Raw genomic sequence first — 19,236 nt, 5'->3', positions numbered from 1 at the left:
GGCGCGCTGTCCCCGCTGCTCCCCCTCGGTGCCCCACAGGGGTAACCGCGCTTTTTCATACCCAGCCCTGCGCGGATGACAACACCCCCCCGCGCCCTGCCGGCAGCGCTGGCACACCGCTCCTCCTTCCCGCCCAGCCGGGGCCCCGGCCCACCCCGCCACCTCCTCTCAGCCAGCCCCGACCCTCCTCCGCTCGGCGCCGGGGCTGAGGCGGCGCCGCGCTTCCGGGCGGCGGGGCTTCCGGTGCCGGCTGAGGCGATGGCGGCGGGCGGCAGCGACCCGCGGGCGGCGGACGTGGAGGAGGACGCCTCGCAGCTCGTCTTCCCCAAAGGTGCGCGCCGCGGGGCGGCCGCCCGAGCGAGGGCGGCGAGGGGGCCGTGGGCGCCGGGCCGGGCGGTGGCTGGAGGCTGGCGGCGGCCGCCGGGCAGCGCGCGGAGCCCGCGGGCGCCTCTGCGGGAACGAGCTCTCCCTGCCCCGCCGCGCCCCTCGGCGCTGCTCAGCCGCCGGACCGCCCCGCCAGCCACAGACACCCCGGTTACAGAGCCGCAGGTGTTAAAAATCAGGGGTAATGAATCATGTATGTATTTAAGGAACCCATGATTGCTAAAATATGGCTGTTCTTACTTATGTGGAGCACGAGGTGTGTGTACAGGAATAAAAAATTCTTCGGATGAGGCTGTAGCAAGAGGATTCTTGACGTAGCCATTACTTTTTAATCGATGTTTCTTGACAGTAGGATAGTGCAGCATTTTTGGAAACCGGCTGTCCAGAGCCTGAGTTGTACCTAAGGACACTAACAGTCTGTGTATTTTTTTCAGAAAACCATTCAGTGTAAATTCCAGAGCTGTATTAATTCCTCAGAGCTGCCCTGGAAGAGGAGAAAAAAAAAAGGGGGCGATCGTGCTGCATTTTTTTAACAAAAAGCATAGTCCTGAAAGACTGGTTTTTGGATGTTTTTACAGTAAAATCTATAGCCTACCCACGTTCAGCCAAAGTTAGTTTACCATTCCATGCAAAGTAGAGGTTGCCAGTCCCTTTCTAGCACTGCCCTGTAGCTGACAGCTTTTATAAAACAGTGCTGAAGGGCACCCCGGGACGCCCTCTCTGATCCTGCTGCTTTGAACAGCTCGTACTGCTGATGTTGAACAACCTTCTTGTTATTGGAATAAATACAGTGATGATTATGATGATAATGAAGAAAAACAAGCAGAGTTGGCTAAAAAGGGGGAAAAAATCTAAGATTGGTTAAAACTTTTTTCCTGAAAATACTAAAGTTAAGTGGATCAATTAATGTTTCAGGTAAATGAAGCCTTTTTTAAAATATACAGCAGCATCCACATTTACTTTAAGAACTCCTCGGAGGCTTCCAAAAACCACAGCCGTCACTTTTGAATTTTTTGAATATTACAATTCTAAATATTTTTTTCTAAAACAAGTCAAACATTACTTAAGTTCTGCCAAAAATGGGTGAAGAAAACATACTGCAAAAATGTGACAAATCAGAAGGTATGGGCTGCAAATGTAAAATGTGTGGTCAAAAAGACAAACGCATTGAATTTCACTCAAAATGGTGTAATTTTTATCAGCATTTTCAGTATGAAATGCTGCACAATCATTGGTGAAAGGGCTTGCACAATTACAGTGAAACACATTGTTTGTTTCCTTATTTCCCAAAGCTAAATTTACATAAAAAACTTCTGAGAGTGGATTTTTTCATCCATGCTTTACCTTTTTTACGCTGATGTTCACTCATTCAAATGTAGAATTTGAAACTGCGGAAACTCTTCTAAATTCAGAAGTACATATGCTGCTTGAGCATCGCAAGCAACAGAATGAGAGTGCAGAAGATGAGCAGGAGCTTTCAGAAGTCTTCATGAAAACCTTGAACTACACAGCACGCTTCAGCCGCTTCAAAAACCGTGAAACCATTGCCAGTGTCCGTAGGTGAGTGGAAGAGTTAGGGTATAAGACTATACTGGAGAATTTGGTGGGTAATATTGATGTTGCTTTATGAAAGTACAGTTTAGTGGTGTTTCCTGATTTGTACTATAATTCTGAATCTTGTCTTTCTGAAGAGGCAAGAAATTTGATCATGCTATAATACTTCTTCATGGAGGGTTGTACTGTCTAGGTCTAGCCTGCTTTGTTTTGAGTGTTTAAACGACAGCTGATTGCAATGAATGGGACGATTTTTGAAACTTTGTAGAGTAATTCTGGGGAAGTGGAGTTAACTGATGTGACTTTTATTTCTCTATGCAATTATATAATGAGTCTTTCCTCCTGAAAAAGCATTGACTTCAGTGCCAAAAGCAGAGTGAGAAAAGACATCTATTTGGTTTGGTTTATGCCCTTTTATATTTCTATCTTACTTGTAATTTCACCAAGTTAATTGTCTTTCCTTACAGTTTACTGCTCCAGAAAAAGCTCCATAAATTTGAATTGGCATGTTTGGCTAACTTGTGTCCTGAGACAGCTGAGGAAGCGAAAGCTTTGATTCCTAGGTGAGCATTTATGTATCGCAAAAGGACTGCTTTACACTTTCCTGTGATCTAAAGCCTGCTGTGGGCAGGTGGCCTCTCTTCAATCCAGCTCTGTTGATGGAAAAACTTCTGGTCTCAGTCTTTCTTCAGCTACCCATTGGTCTGATAGTGAGGCAATCTTTGTACCTGTCCCTAATGACACTTTTGACATTTACTGGATTAAATGTAAACAGCTTAAATTGAGGTTCTTAGCCACCCAGCTGTGTTTGGTTGTTTTGGTTTTTTTTTTCCTTTTGGAGCAAATGGCATTGCTCCTATGAACTGTTTTGTGGATCATGTACAGGGGAGCAGTAAATTCTATTATTGTATCTTGATTTATTACCTCATGGCCTGAGATAGAGGAGAGAACGAAACACTCATCAGAATTACAGTTTCTTCCTTACATGCTAAGATCTCATAGCAAGACTGGACTGGCTTATGAGCATGAGGCTACATGGACTTGATTTAGAGGTCTATTTAAACCTGCACCTGCCTTGCCTTTTTGATAAAACGTTTTGAAATTATTCAGCAGAAAGTTCTGGGAAGGGTGGAGTTTTGTCATTTAAGGAGGAGGCACTGCACGGGGATTAGAGTGGTATTTGTACAATAATGTTACAGATAGTTCCTGGTGGTACCGTACAGGCGGGTGATGATGGTTTTGAGACTGAAGGGAGAAAATTGTGGCTGTCTGAAATGAATCTAGGGGGAGGTTATTTCTAAAACCTTTAATGTACCCTCATTGTTCTTAACTTGCAGCCTGGAGGGCCGATTTGAAGATGAGGAATTACAGCAGATTCTTGACGACATTCAGACTAAACGCAGCTTCCAGTATTAAGGTTAACCCTCACCCCTTTATCTGAACAGAAAAACCCGGGAACTTTGACTGTTTCTCAGCCCTCTGGACCAATCCAGCTCCCGGCTGGGTAAGGGGAGTTGTGGATAAAGGGTGACGGAGTGCCGTGTCATCCACAGGTGCATTCAGACTGGAGATCAGTGTAGTCCTTTTGGTTTGTTCCACGTGTATGTTGGTAAGGACACCTGTGTTGTGAGAGCCAAAGAACCTGAAAAGCCTTTTCCCAGTGGCTCAAGTATTTGTTTCTTCCAAAGCCCTCTCCCTGATTTGGGAATTTTCAACATGTTTCTGTTTTTTAGCAGAAATGTAGATGTGACTTCTTTATTTTTTTTTGTGAACTTCTAAAAGAGATGGAGAAAATTGTTCTTGACTTTCGGAAAGTTTAGTGATGGGTGGCATCAGTTGCTGTGGTGTTTTTTTGTTTGGTTTTTTATTGTTTGATCGGGACAGTAGATTTTTACAGCTTCAATAATTTTCTATTATTGTTTAGTGTAAATTAAAAGATATTTCTAATTAAGGCCTTGTGTTTTATAAATTTTAGGTGCATATGATGATTTTATTAACGAGGACCTTTTTGATAAACAGATCCTGTGACTATTAACCTGTGTTGGAGATCTGGGGACTCCAAGTGTGTAATAACTCAAGTACAATTTAGGACAGGTCAGACAGAAGCTTTATGAACTACGATCGTAGTGAGAGAACATTTGGGCAGGATCTCCCTCTCTGCTCCCCTGTTCTTTGCCAAGTGATTACAGAGACTCAACCTATATACTGTTTCAGAAAAGAAAAAGGTGAGGAAAAACAATCATTTTGATGTTAACTACTTCGATGTTAAGAGGCTTGCTAGCTGCCACAATGCTAAGAGGGACTCAAACAGCAAATAAGGTGACATCGTGGAGGGATGGCTCTTGGCGGAGCCTACGGGAGCAGCACACCCGGTATTACCTTGGCTCAGATGTGGGGAGTTGGGAACAATTGCAGACTGTTAGCTTTTAGTTGAAAGGAATGTTCTTTTAGTTAGGATAAACTTCTTAGCCAGCCCTCTCAAATCTTAAATATTAATAATTTCACCACCGCACCTGGAAGAAGGAAAATTTTGCAGGAAGGAACAGCTGGGACAAAGAGGAAAACAGATGTGTTAAGCCAAGGCACTGCTTGTGATGATAAGCAAGAGTTTCACTGATGTTGCAAAAGGGAGAGAGATACAGCATTATTTAATCTCTTACTGGAAACTTAATGTTGCTGCTATGCTGGAAGGCTAAGCTGGTTTCTGACAACGGGTTGGGCTACCTCAATTGAGGCACGTTCCCTCACTGCAGATAGCATTCGTTTCTGTGCTTCAGCGGCATTACGTCTCCTGCAAGCCAGACATGCCTTTCGGATTAACCACAGTAACTTTAACTGGATCAGAATAATTGTAACTAAAGAACAAAGGTAAAAGCAAGGTGGCATGGTGAATCTTTATTTTACAGCGGCCCCTTTTGATAGGGGACATGCTTTCCACTAGCTGCTCCCACTGAAACTCGGTTTGCCCTGTGAAATGTTTCTGTTCAAGCAGCTTTAAGACATTTTCATCTTTTAAATACACAGGCTTCATATCTTAAGGAGAACTCGTTTTTATTAAAAACACCCAACACTCTAGACCTCTTTACCTACACTTCTGGGTAAAAGGATGTAATAATTATAATTGGGACACATTACTACTTGTTGATACCTTTGTAAGCTAACGTAAGACTCCCAAGGAGGAGTGTAACCGACTTAGTGATCTGAAAGTGATCTCAGATTTGCTCTATCCTCCACAAATAGATAATTATGAGCATTGAGATTAGTTGTTATTGATTGTTGTGTTTTGAAACCTGGTAATCGGGGCAGGGAAGAGGAAGGGAAGATGTCCAAGGGAATTGGGCACCTGGCTGTTTGGTGAACGTGTGGAGTATTAACAGAAATACAGAGCTATGCGAGATGTGCAACGCGATGCAGTTGCCGGTTGTACCCGTTTTGGAGAGGCTGGAGCCCGCAGACACGGCGGCAGAGGCCTTGTTGCCCACGGCGTCGTCAAAATACAGGCCCGGGGGAGGCAGCGGGGGGCCCGGGGGCGCAGCTTCCCCGTCACGGCGGGCTCATGGGTTGAATTTTGGTCATCCTTTCCCCCAAACAAAACGCGAGCGCGACACCGGGCGCGACCCTCCATAGCGAGGCGCCCCCGGGACCGCGGCCTGTCCCCTCAGGCCCACCCCGCTGCCGCCTCCCCGCCTGTCAGTGCGCATGCGCGCGCCTCTTCGCGCCTCCACCTGCGAGGGGAAGGGTCACGGGGGCGCCGGGCTTCCGGCAGCGCAGGCGCAGATTGTGGCACGGCGGGAGGCTCGCGGAAGCAGCTCGCGGAAGCAGCGCGCGCCCTGCCCCGCGCGCCTGCGCACTGGCCGCAGTCTTCCAGCCGCGGTGCCCCCGCGGGCGCTGGGACCTCCTCTCGCGCCGCCGAGCGTGTTGACGTAGGGTGCGTGCGCCGCCCGGTCGCTAGTGGGGGAAGGAAGATGGCGGCCGGCCGCGGTGGGGGCTCGTGAGGCGGCGGCTTCCGGGGCCGGAGGGACGAGGCGAGCGGCGAGGCGACGGGGCGCGGAGTCGGGGTACGAGGGAGCGGCTGGACGGTGAGTGCGGCTCGGTGCTGGCCCGCTGGCGGGGTGGGCGCGGGGGTGAGCAACCTGGGAAGTGCGGCTGCCTCCGCCATTTTTAGGCCGCGGCCCAGAAGCGGTGCGGCCGGGGCCGGGAAGAGGCCGAGCCCCGGCGCGGCCCGACAGCGGTGGGGGGTGGGTGCAGCAGTGAGGGGCCGCGGGACTGCCCGGGCTGGGGCGCCCTTGGGAGCGCGGGGCCCAGGCCTTGTCCGCGGGATGAGCTGAGCGCAGGGCCCAGCTCCGCGGCGCCGGGCCCATGGGGTGGGGTGTGCTGGAGGGCTGAGGTGGCGGCGAAAGCTGGGGCTCAGAGCAGGCAGGTGGGTCCCTTTCCTGCCTGCTCTATAGGTGTCTGGTTGTGGCCTCGCCCGAGTCTCTCAATCCTGTCTTTTTCTACTTTTCCTTTTTTTTTTTTTTTTTTTTTTTTTTAACAATATTCTTCTTCTTGTCTCCGTCTTGGATTTGAGCGGAGATCGGGTTGTGACTGCTTGAAGATACGGCTTGGGAAGCCCTGGCCATTACGGGTAGATACAGTCATGTGTAGCAGGCACTTCTTATTCTGGAAGGGTGGATGGATTTAATGACGATATGGTGGCACATTCCACTGTTTGACTCACCAGACTACGATTATGACATAGATAGCAAACCTAGGTGACCTGTTAAATTCGAAAAAATACTTCAGCGTTTTTCTGTTGGAGAGAACTCATTAAACTTTGTGCCTTCTTGAAGATGGGATGTTATTTCTCTCTTGCTGACTGTTAGCTTCTTTGTTATGAGTAGATAGCTGTATGGTTTCAAATACAGTCTTTTGGAATATTGGTACTCATTTGAGCACATCTGTTTGTCTTACAAAAGTTGTCATAGGTAAGTAGTTCTGTACTCTGCCGGTTTTGTACCTCATTATATCCTTAATAGCAATTTGTGAGTAGTATTTGGGAATCTGTTTTCCTATGTAGGAAACTAGTCCCTCATCCTTCTCCTTGCAACAGATCTTTATGCTTTTATGCTTTTCCTATCTCAAACTGTTCTATCCTTCCTTTAAGAAGGCAGGACTAGGTACATATTTGTCAGAAAGCTTATAGTATGCAAACAATATTGTGTCAAAATACTTTGGGGTTCCCTCTACCTGAATTCTTTACCAGCTAAATTGATTTTTATTTCTCAACAGTTTGCTGGAATATTCTGCCATCATTTAATATAAGAATATGTAACCATAAAACTTATTTCAAAATCTTAACATCTTGTTCAGTTTGCTGTAGTATTTCTAATGGGAAGATCTGAAAATGTAGTTAAAAGACTTTTCATTTAAACAGTCAGCATGATAAGAAAAACCTGGTATGTCTTCAGTTGCTTTGCTATTAGCATTTTTGGAGTTCTCTGCCCAACTGCTCTACAGTTTAGAAGGTAAGCTTTTCACAACCTTCCTGCATTTGACTGTTTCAGAAGTGGATGGAACTACCAGGTTATATTAAGACCATCAATTTTGAGAAATAAATATTGAAAGATGGGGGGGAAAAAAAAATCTTTTTGCGCTGCACAGAATGTTAGGTGCTAGTAACTAGCATATGTTTAATATTCTACTCCTAGAGCTGCTAAAACCTTTTAACTTAAATGTCAATCACTATAAACAGTTAAAGTCTTTCCCTGTTACCTGAAGTGTTGGTCCTCTATTGAATCCTTACAGCAGTAAACATTAGACTGTTTGGACCATTGGAATTAAAAATTTCTCATCGGTTTTGTATTCCTGTTAGCAGCAGAGGTGAGCACAGGAAATAATATCATAGTGATCCTAAATTGCGCTTGACATAGAGGTACTTAGAAGTGCCTTTTTTTGCTGCAGCAAAGAGAAGCCTTGATCTGAGAATCGGATGAGAAAGCTGTTTTGTTCCCATCCCTAGCAGATGTCTTAGTCTTCTGACTCACCTGAAAAAAACTACCAAGGAGAAGACTTTTGGTTGAGTAGGAATGTGGAAGGAATACAGTTTAACTTTTTACTGAGATGATTCCATGCAAAATATTTCACTTTTTGCATCTGCTAGCCACAGGGTTGATATCTAGGGAATTTCTGTAGTTGGTTCACTAACACTGGAAATAAAAATAATTTCAGCCTTGCCCAGATGTTACTCTAACTTATAATTCAGAAAACTACTCATATCTTGCAGGAGAGTTGTAAAAACAAGCTGAAAACTTTATCTGTGGTGTGTTTGTGAATTTTACAAAATTTTTTCTTTATTTGCCATATTTTCATTCCTGATATTGTGTCATTTTGTTATTGAAAGTTTTATACAAAGTAAAAATAGAGATGCAGGTTTGGTTGATATAGTTAATGAAGAAATGTCATTGGTAAGTAAACCGCAGTTAAACTGAACATTGTTAGAGCTTAATGGTGGGGAGGGGATACGGTAAAGATCTTTCAAAAGATTAAAACCTTAAAATAACCTTAGTTTTCTTCTCTTATCATAGAGAATCTCAGAGAAGTAGACTTTTTGATAGCTAAATAGTTCTTTGTTGTTTGTATTTTGTTATTATTCATTTCGCTTCAATTTAGAGCATCCACGATCGCATATTTTTAAAATGGTGCTAAACTTACCAGCAATCCATTCTTGCTCACTAGTATTTAAAAAAACTACTCAGCATTTAATAGAATGTCATTTCTGGTTCGACCTGCTCTCCACATTCAGACTGTACCAATCATTCTGTTGTGCAACTTGAAATGTGATATGAGGTATATATTTACCAGGAAAGAAAGTAAGCTAGTTTCTCTTCTGTTGTGCAATATTACTTTTGATAACACGTTTAGTATAAAAACAGTGCATGCACGGCGATGTGAAATACTGGTTAAAATCGTTCTTCAGTTTGTGGTAATGTAGATTAAAGTTTATGGTGGGAAGAGGTAAGGCCTGAATGTGTTATAGCATAGTAGAAGCCTGCGTTTTTGTGGAGGTTGTAATTAGAAAAGTGGCTAAGTATTCCAACCCTTCATTGCTTGCTTATTTTAAAAGGTTTTGTTTCAAGCTTTTTTCCCTTGTCTAAAGGGGACTTGATTTAAAGAAGAAAAGAAAAAAAACAAAACGAAACAAAAACTAACCCAGAAAGAAACATGAAAACTGTAGTACTTGTTAATAGCTTAAGCACAAGTCAGAACATAAGGAGTTTAAATCTGCTACTGACTTGATACTTGAGCCATTATACTTTTTTGGTGCAGTTCCTTCTTACTTGCTTAGAGTGATCGCAGTTACTTTTTGTACTTTCTCTGAATGTGGAGGGATACTAGAGACAAAATTATTTTACGCTTTGAAACGAAGCTAACTTGTATTGTTCCTGTTTTACCTCTCCACCAAATCATAAAATGGAAGAAGTATGATTCTGTGTAGCCAGAATGGCTGTGATAAACAGATCCCAGTTTATTTAGGAAGCTATGTACCTGGTTTTCACTTGAGGAAAAAAAGCCCAAACCCTCTTCATTTAGATACTTTGTTGAAGAGGAAGAATAAATGCCAACTTCCATAATATGGGATAACCTTTAATGCTGAAAATCCATGTAAATATACTTTAAGGATTGAAAAATATACCAAGTGTAATAATAATGAATTGTACCGAGTAAGTTGCAATGAAGTCTTATCAGGAATTGGGGGTTCTGTTCTAAGCAGTTTCATGAGCCACTGTTTTTATCACAATTTCTCTTAGTTGTAGAAGGAAAGGCTTGCTCTACAGTAGTAAACTTTACTGTTTACTAACCCTGATAAAACTTTTGTGTTGTACACAAGTGTTTCAAATAATTACATGGAAGTGTTCTTACACGTATATAGAATGTAAAAAGTATAAGCAGTTTTTCACATTCTTCAAACACAAATGAAAACATCTCTTCCTCTCTGGGCACTTACATACTGCAACAAGTAACCCTGGTACATTTTTTTCTATCAAAAAAGGAGTTAGAAGTTTATCTTTAATTTCATTTTTAATTTAAATAGGATTTTTTTCCCATACACTGTTAAATCTGAACACTTCTCATTTTCTCTTTACTTTTAATTAGTGATGTAACTTTGATATGAAGAGCAACAATATGAGCTTGTCATGAGCTCATTGCTGTTATTTAATTAGTCTTCACCATAATGAAAAGTGCTGGTTCAAAAAAAAAAATCTATTATTTTTTTGAAGCGTTGAAAATGTTATCAATGGAGTTGTAAATTTGATGTCACCTAGAATTTTTAGTTCTTTTAAATAATTAAAATCATAATATTCTACTGCCTGTCTTCTCTTGGTACCAGAGTTCATACAATGGTGCAGGCAGCTGTACAGGGGGCCCCTTTCTGTGAGCAGGAGTACGATGTTTGTTTTCAATCTGGCTCAGTTTTCTGTTTTGGCCTGTGTCTTAGAAACTAGTTCTGGAACCAGTGAGGCGGTATGGAAAGAGGAGGTGATGGGAACGATCAGTCTCTGCCATAGCATTGACTTACACTGCACTGAGTGACTGTAACCACGTGTTGAGAGGCAGTATGCTCTGTTCTTAGTTAATATGGCAGATATATCAGCTCTTTATAAAGTACATCCCTAAATGTTTAAGATCATGTCTATTTAGTACAAAGTTTTAATTTAAGGCAGTTGGTCATGAAGCTTGAATTTAGATTGCTCTTAGTCACTCAGCTGTAACTTTACCAAAAGTGAGTATCCCTGAACAGTGTGGCAGGGTAGGCCAAAAGCAGTTTTGCAACTAAAAGTATAGATGTGTTGATACTGATCAGTTCTGTATATTAGTGTGTTACACACTTCAAGATGCACACACATACTTGACATAATCCATGTTTCTTGGGTTTAAACATTTGAGGGTTCCTTTAAATCATTTTCCCAAATCCAAAAGAAACATGATACAAAAGAATGTATTAATGTGCCCTTTTTTTAAAGGGAGGCCAGAGGCTGATAACAAGGAGTCTAGTATTTTATGGGTTTGGTGTACTTTTTGTGTTCATTATGAAGTTTTGGCAACACAGTGATTTGTATTTTACCATGGGCGTATGAGTATTCATCTGCAAATTTGAGTCTGGCAGGAGCTGCACTTTGAGTCGGATAAGTAGTGCCACAGCTCCAGCTGATGCAAGTGCTTGACTTGCAGCCTGGGGACTGCGTAACAGTGCAGCTCTACCCTGTCCAGTGTGCATTTGCAGTCATCTAAACTGGCATTGCAGCCCAAAGTGGTAACTTCCCCGGCTTCTGGTCATTTGTTTTTTCCTTCTATGTCAGTAGAGGCATTTCTGGAACTCCATAGTAAGTTGGCTGAGAGCCTGCTCTGGGTTTTGACTAACGTTAGCATAAAGGGTGTCTTAACACAGATCAGTTTCTTAGGTGGATGGCCAGTGTGGTCACCAGACGTTCATGTTGGCTTAAAGGAGGAGTAATGTAGGACAGGAACACACAATTGCGGTCAAGGCAGGACTGCTTTTTTTTGTGTCAGCAGTTTTAGGTTGGGTTCGGGTCATTATGGAGCTTGATCTCAGCAATCCTCTAGACTCTTCCCACAATGCTGAAGTACACTCAGTAGCTATCGCTGCAGTTAAATTGTGTGATCATGATGAGTAGTCGTGCTTCCTACCATTGTCCTCCTTCCCCCAACCCCAGTAAAAATCACCGGTTAACTTAGAAAACGCCTTTCTTCCTATTGGGGCATGTTTGTAAGCAACCCATTAGACTTCTTTGCAGAGACTAGTGAAATTTTATGATTATATCACAAGAAAAATTATAGATTGCCCAAATTTGCAAGTAGGAGGACTGCAGACTGAGTAAGTGTTAATATAGGATGTTCATTCTGCGATGTTTGCACTGTTCCTCAATTATGCAGTTTGGAGTTAAATTCATAATTGAGTCAGTCATCAAACCATGTTTTGCAATCTTTTTCTACTGGTGGATGCAAGTATTTTGGTCTCCTCAGCAAATTTAAATAAACAAACTGTCTGTTTCTAATAATATCTTTTGTAGACTCTTGACTAATACAATAAACCACAGCTGCCAAGCTTTCTGTACAGTAAGATGAAAATACTGACCTAGAACTGTTGACTGAAGTGCTGCTTTTGCCAGGAAAGCCTGCTGATACTCTAAAGGCAAGTGATATGAAGTAGGAAAGAAATGCCAAGGGATTTTAGACCTTTGGAGAACCTAGTTTTCAAAACTGAAGCTCTCTGGTGACATGCACTTCTACTGAATTGTCATTCCCATAGAGAGCTTGACGACTCCTGTAATTGGGGAAAATCTTATACTTACACTTGCTCTTTGAAAGGCTTTATGCGGGACTGATGTATGTGAACTTGAATTTTCTTTAGTGAAAAATGTATTGGTAGAGAAGATGAACACATGCTTTTATTGAACAGTATTAAATGGTAAATGTGAAGGCTATCTACTAAAGAAGTTTAAATGTGGTCGTTGAGCAGTGTATATCTCTTCATAATCATATACAGGCATTTGCATGGCTTGTAGTTCATGAGGAGAGACCAGAAAACTTTTATTCCTGGAAGAATTGGCTGTGTGATTCCAGTTAAAAGCAAGTGTATTTCTAATTCATTGTCAGTTGTGTGAGCTGTGTATACATCAGCCATCACTTTAGAAAGTGTTCTAGTATTGAAAGTTCTTTTATGTAGAAAAATCTCTATGTTGACTATGTTTTAAAATAGGCATGTTTCTGACCTTTTAGAACTGCTTGTGTGATATTATGTAGACATTTAAATACTGAGAGCTTAAAATTAGAATAGTTATCACAGTTTATTTTTTCGTATTGTAAGTTTGTTCCTCATTGGATTAAACAATTTCTAGCCTAACCAGGTTCTTCCACACCAAACTGTGGCAAAAGGGTAGTTTACATACACACTAGACTTTTAAATCTTAACTGGAGCAGATACTGAGAAACTACACTTTTGAATTCTGTCTTTATCCACATAAATAATCTACAGTCAGAACTTTACTTGATCAAAGTAATTTAGAAGTGCTGTTTTCTTTCACTATTTCCATAATTTAGGGGGTGTTTGGTTGGTTGATGGGTTTTGGTTGGGTTTTTTTTTTAACTTTTCTGATTCACCAGTAAGTCAATAATGGGAAGCATTGTTAATATAAGTATGGTTTGAATTTCTCTAGCAGGGTCCATAAGGCTTGTTTAGCAGCATTGTGTGATTTGATAAAGTTTGAATTGTTCTCTCCAATTCCACTACTCTTGCTTAAGGGTATCTCTATATTGGCTATGTCTGGGCATAGCAACTGTAGGTATTAATTTGCATCTTTTGCTATAAACATAGCTGCTAATTTAACATCTCAGAAACCTTGAGTTTTGCTTTGGGGGGGATAACAAACAAATCTGTCTTGGATGAATCTTTCTGTGTGCATCTGTTACATCTTTTTATCAAGAGAGAATCAAAAACCCTTGAGGAAAACAAAAATCTCCTTGGGCATTGCTAGGAAGATACCGTGGGATAGTATGTTGTAGGGCATTTATTCTGCAACGTGGCTGTAAAAGTGTTAGTATCTTCTCTTCTTATATTGAATATATGAAGTATGTAAATAACCTTGACGTGTCCAGAAGATGGAAGCTCTGTCGCACAAAGCCTCCACTTCTGCGTGCGAGTTAGCCACGGTGGTGAGTGGCTTTTACCATTAAAATATGCCAGTAAATAAAACAAGTTCTTTTGTCTTGAAGTGTTCTACTGAAGTATAAAATCTCTTTTTTGAGAGAGAAGTAGAAAAATAATCTTTGAAATACGGTTAATAACTACTGAAAAACACTGCTTTTAATTGTGGGGGTGTTTTACCTTCTTACACTTACCATATAAAGGCACGTTTTTTCACATGATCGCACATGATAGCACTATTTCCCTTCCTCCTGCTCCCCCTTCTGGACTACGGTTTCTTAGTTATGGAAACTAACGACACTATTCTTCTACTTTTATTTGGCCCAGTAACTGGATGGCAAACAGCATTGCTTTGTCAGAAGACTGGCCCAAGTAACACTGAGGGGGGGAAGCATTCTTTGGGTCACAAAGTAGAGATTTTCTTAGTTCTCTCTTTTGATGCTTTCAACATTTGCTTTTACATAAAAGTTGCAAGAGTTCTGGATACGTTTGTTAAGCATTCAATAGATAAAAGTTATGAAAGGTGAATCTTTATAAAAAGTTCCAACTCTTATTAATTCCCAAGTCTTACTGAAAAGACTTTGATATCGTCTTGTAGCATTGAATTTGCAACTCTTAGGTACTCAACTTTGTTTAATATATTAAAATGTATGTTTCTGTTCCCCAGTGTGAAAAGAATCAAACTGTTAGACTGTGTGGACTTTGTTCCCTTTATCATCAGAATCTCAGTAGATTGTTTCTGAAACAAAGATACTGGTTGCTGTGTTTCCATACTTAAGTTTTGTCCTGCAAACTGCTATAGTCCTTCCACTGCTCATAAAGATCTCTGAAGACTTTTTTGTAGAATTTCTTGCCACTCTGGGTTCATCACCTACTCCCCGCTGTTAGTGTGTTTTGTACAAATGAGGGCTTGAATCTTCTAAGGAGCTGCCAGGAGCCACGTATAGACAAATGAAAGCAAAATGGCCGCATTTCTTCCGTATGGTACCTAAATAATAATTTATCTCTTGAGTCCAGTAAAGTTCCAGTTCAATCATAAGTGAGCTGAGGAGGAAAGATGATGATAGTCTGGTGATTAGGGGCTTATGTACCTAAACAGTAGCACTTGAGTCGAGAGAGGCCTAGATACGCATGAGGAATGGGTCAGCAGAAACCTTCTGAAGATGTCAAGATGCAAGGAAATGTGCAGAGTTCTCCGTGTGCCGGCATAGCCTCATGGATTTGTACACGCTGCGAAGTGACTGGCTGAATAGCAGTCTCGCTGAAGAGGACTTGAGAGTTACCGTGAATGCCAAGTTGAATATGAACCAACAATATGTTCTCCTTATAAAGTGAACTGCATATTGGGTGAAACTAGGAGGAGCATCCCAAGCAGGTTCAGCTGTAATTTTTTTCACCAAGATTAGTGGTAGTTCAGCAGGTCCTGATGTAATAACCAGCTGAAGAATATTTAGGATTAGCAAGGATGAGAGGCCTTTTTTGCTTTTAAACTGCTTTTTCTTTGTTGTTTTTTAGTATTTGTCATGCTATATTATGTGATTTAAAAGTTAGTCCTAAAGTTTTGTTTCCCGACAAAATGGTAGCTCCAAGGTAAGGCAGCATCAGTAATCACTTCAGCATGAAAACCAAGCTGGATATATTTCAGCCAGTTAAGATGAATTGCTATTACCACAGTGACTCACAGTAGTCAAAGACAGTCTGGGTTATAATCTAAATGCAAGTCTTGACAAATGCTAAGCAGGAGTCAAGATAAAGGAATATATTGGTAGTTTAGAGGGAGGAAGAATATTGTTTTAGTATTAAAAAATATTAAAACATTGCAAGTAAACTTTAACTTAAAGCAAAACTATCAAATCAGTAATACTGAAATCATGGCAGCAGACCAAATCCTGTGCGTCTTCTAACTGAGGTTTAGGTGCAAGTCTGCCAAACATCCTCTTACTGCAATTGGTTGCTCCCATGTTTGTTTTGAAGTACACTTCAAGAAACTTGCTGTACTTAGCTGCTTTTGTGAGGTGCAGAAAGGGAATTGTTCTGGGCTGTTTTACTTGAGAAAGCAGTTTTCTCTACTGTGGCCAAAGTGGTAAAGCAGGACCTGTCTCTTGAGTCCTGTGAACTAAAGTATTTTGACTTTTTTTATGATGTATCTAAGCACCTGTCTTCTGTAAATATGTCTATTTTAGAATGAGTCAAGGGTTTAGTTTGAACATAAAATGAGGAATGTTTGAGGTTTGTTTGATTATTAGGTATTTGTTTAGAACTAGAAATGCAAAATTTGAAGAAAGTGTTAAATGTATATGTAACTTGTGTGCAGCTAAGCAGACTCAGCTGTTGGAGACTGTCCCCCAGGTTCTGTAACATGAGACTTTCAGACTGGCTGTTTGAAGTGTTTTCCCTGATAGCCCATTCTCCCTTGGGCTTTTAGATTTCTTAATTTCAGATTTTGTCTGTATGCTTTCTCTACTATTGCAGAGGTTCTTGGGCGTAGTGTGTTTGTATGTGAAACTTCAAAGGGCTTTTGTTAATTAAATATCAGCATTACTTCTCTTCCTGCAGAGAATAAACCCTTTGGATTGCATCAAAATAATCACATTTTTGCCAGGTCTAGCTCACTAGAGATGATTGTTTTCTTGATAGATATGTTAGAAATGTTACATGTTCTATCCTTTCAGACTCCATATCGTGTATGTGTTTGGATTGTGTTAAAAATCAAAAGGTTTAAACTCCATGGTGAAACTAGGCATAATGAAAGTACAGAAATGAAGTAAAAAGGGGGGAAAAATACTTGTGCATTTTTAGGTCCTTGATCATGCCAGTGTAGCAGATTCAGGGCTGTGTATGAAACAAATCTTTGAAGTGTCTCCAAGTAAGAAGAGGTTGTTGAACCTTTTGGGCAGAGTAGTTTATTTTGACTTGTTTAAGTATCTGTTTCTGTGTTTTTGATGAAGATGTAGGAGGTTGTTGGGGGGGGGGGGGGCGTTTACCTTTTCTATTGGAGTAGAATGACTGGAATGGGGAAAGCTGCCAAATCCTTTTCCCCCCACTTTGCATGATCAGAATTTAAAACCCATTTGTAGGAAAGTTTTGTTCACAAATAGAACACAATAGAGAACGGATGCTAATGTATATTGGGAGTGCAGCAGTAGAGCCCTGGGGAAATCTGCTTGCTGCAGAGAGCAGTAATGTTGCCTAATAGCAGACTTGTGTAATATAGGTCAGTATTTTTGTCCTGAGTTTTGTGATTTGGTGTGTTATGGACCTCCAGCACCTTATAATTACAGAGATAATTACAGAGTCTATTCTCAGATAGTAAGAATGGTCTTATTTTTCTTAGGTTTAAACTTACTATAGACACGTCTGCATGTCTTGTAGAAAATTTTTGGAGATCTGCAGATAAAAATGCAGAAGACTACATGCTATTGCCATCTCTTATGTAATTCTAAAGTAGGCATAGGATTTTTAAATACTCAAAGGACAGGAACCTTATGTAATTTTTTCTACTGTTACAAGGTTTTTTTGTCTGGTTTTGATAAAAATGTATCGCTTCATGACCACTGAGCTAAGTTGGGCAACTTTGCACTTCATTGTTGCATTTCATTGACCGATGCAAACTTTCCTTATCACTGGGGTATATGCCCTTTTTACAAAAAGTGATGTTCTGTTAACGCAGTTCGAAGTCAAGACAGATCACAGAATGGCCTTGAAGATGAGAACGTATTTTTTTAACTAGTTTTATATTCCTGCTTAATACAGCCATTATCTTTCATAACTAGTGGGAAAGATATAATCTAGTTATAGAACTGTAAATCAATAAAAATCCATAGCATTCTTTCTGGACTAAATTTGTTTAGATGTAGCACTTTTGATGAAGTAGCTTTATCTGTCCAAAATCTATTATTTAAAAACGGACTGTTAAAAAAAAAAGTACTTGTGAAATTATTTGAGATTCTTGAGCGCCTCACAGAAATGTACAATTTTCAGACTTTAGGTGATCTTGTTTTGTAAAACTGATTAGATGTTTTTCTCATACAATAGGAAATTGAAACACAAAGCAATTCAAGGAATTGGTCAAATTAATACATTCTTTACTAGATCTGCAAATCAGCATCACTTTTTCTTTTTCATAATTTTTCTGTGTTTTCAGAGTGGAATTATCTAATATATTGTGAAGGAAACTTATGATCAGTCTTTTCTTCAGAAAAATGATTACATCTGCATAGAGCAGAAGCAAAGTCACCTCTATTGTGAGAGTTTAATTCATTGGCAGACAAGCGAATTAGTTTCAGCATATTTCAAGTATCTCTTCAGAAAAATGTGGTGGAAGCTTGCTGCTGCTAGTGCTGTTTTTGCAGAGTTTTTAGTAACGTGAGTTTCTAATACTTGTAGATTATAAGCATATCCACTTCAGTGAATGAAGCGGGGGAGATGCAGAAACACTGATTCAAAACTAATCTTTTGCTCAGGTTCATTTCCTGTTTAAAAGAGGAATTATTTTGGGAATGCCTAATTTAGTTTAAAATATTAGGAAGACCATTTACTTAAGATTACACGGTTTGCAAAAATGAAGAATCCTTTTTCTATGTAACTCCCTACCTGGTGATTTTATGCCTTCAAGAAATGACTGTGAGTCTTCACAATCTCTCACTCTTTTCAGCCCTTAGCCAGGATGGCTGGCTCTGTTCCTGCGTGATAGGGAAACGATGTGTTTACATGCATGTTTATGTCTTTTTTTCTTTTCTAAAATGTAAAAAAAAATTGCTGAAGAAGCCAAAAATACAACATTTATGTCTGGAATTTATCCTTCCGCATAATTCTTTTGCACTGGGAAGAGGTACGATTCTCAGGTAAGGAAAAAGAGTGGATGATGAGACCAAGAAAGAGCCTTCCTGAAAGTAGTGGGAATGTTTCAGGAAGGGGAAGCTGCCATGGAAGGATCCACTGCTTGTCTCGAGAGCAGAGATGCACATTCTTCCAAAGGACGAAAGAAAGGAGAATTTTTTGGAACTCAGTGTTGATACTCTGTAAAAGAGGGAAAGGAATAACTTTAAATTGTATTTGGTCTGATTTTTTTTTTCTGAACAGGGGTGTTTATTCAGATGTGCTTACAGATTTCTTAATATACAAATCAAAAAAGGCAGAGGCACATTTTTTCAGAGGTGACTATTTACAACAGGATGTTTGAATTTAGAGAAATGTTACTAAAATTAAGCAGTATCAATACCTTATAGATGTAAAGGTGCTTGTCTAGTCAAAGAAAAATGGTGTTTGCTACTGATGTATTGAACAATAAACTTGTTATGCTAACTTTGCATTGTGGTGTTGTTACCTTGTACTTCTGCCTCAGAAAGCTGAGGTGGTTCTACTCTGATAGTGTGTTTTTCACTGAATGTCCTGACCCATGTTTTGGACTCCTATGTGCTGTTGCAATGCAAATAATTACCATTGATTTTCACTGTTTCTGTTACACTGTAAAAGTGCTTGCTTTACAGCCTACATATACTTTGTTTAACTGTCTAATACGCATTTAAAGTAGTAGTATACAGATACGCTCAAGAAACTTTTAGCACCTGTTTTTCTTTGCTTGTTTAGCCATT

General features: G+C 40.6%; 2 protein-coding genes across 3 annotated transcripts in view; both read left to right on the top strand.

Moving 5' to 3' along the window:
• The first annotated feature begins 214 nt into the window (after positions 1 to 214).
• Positions 215 to 3,889, top strand: POLR2D (RNA polymerase II subunit D). Its single transcript, XM_075158043.1, has 4 exons — positions 215 to 331; positions 1,764 to 1,944; positions 2,406 to 2,501; positions 3,276 to 3,889. The coding sequence occupies exons 1-4, from the start codon at positions 259 to 261 to the stop codon at positions 3,352 to 3,354; spliced, it is 429 nt and encodes a 142-aa protein (XP_075014144.1). The 5' UTR covers positions 215 to 258; the 3' UTR covers positions 3,355 to 3,889.
• Positions 3,890 to 5,854: 1,965 nt separating this feature from the next.
• The window catches only part of WDR33 (WD repeat domain 33), a 71,676-nt gene continuing 58,294 nt past the window's right edge, over positions 5,855 to 19,236 (top strand). For both annotated transcript variants that reach the window (XM_075158024.1, XM_075158030.1), the window contains exon 1: positions 5,855 to 6,017. The gene's annotated coding sequence lies outside the window, so the exon portion shown is untranslated. The remainder of the gene's footprint in view (positions 6,018 to 19,236) is intronic.

Source organism: Calonectris borealis, chromosome 9 (genome assembly GCF_964195595.1).
Source record: "Calonectris borealis chromosome 9, bCalBor7.hap1.2, whole genome shotgun sequence".
Classification (NCBI taxonomy): domain Eukaryota; kingdom Metazoa; phylum Chordata; class Aves; order Procellariiformes; family Procellariidae; genus Calonectris; species Calonectris borealis.
This window is presented reverse-complemented; position numbering and strand designations above follow the sequence as displayed.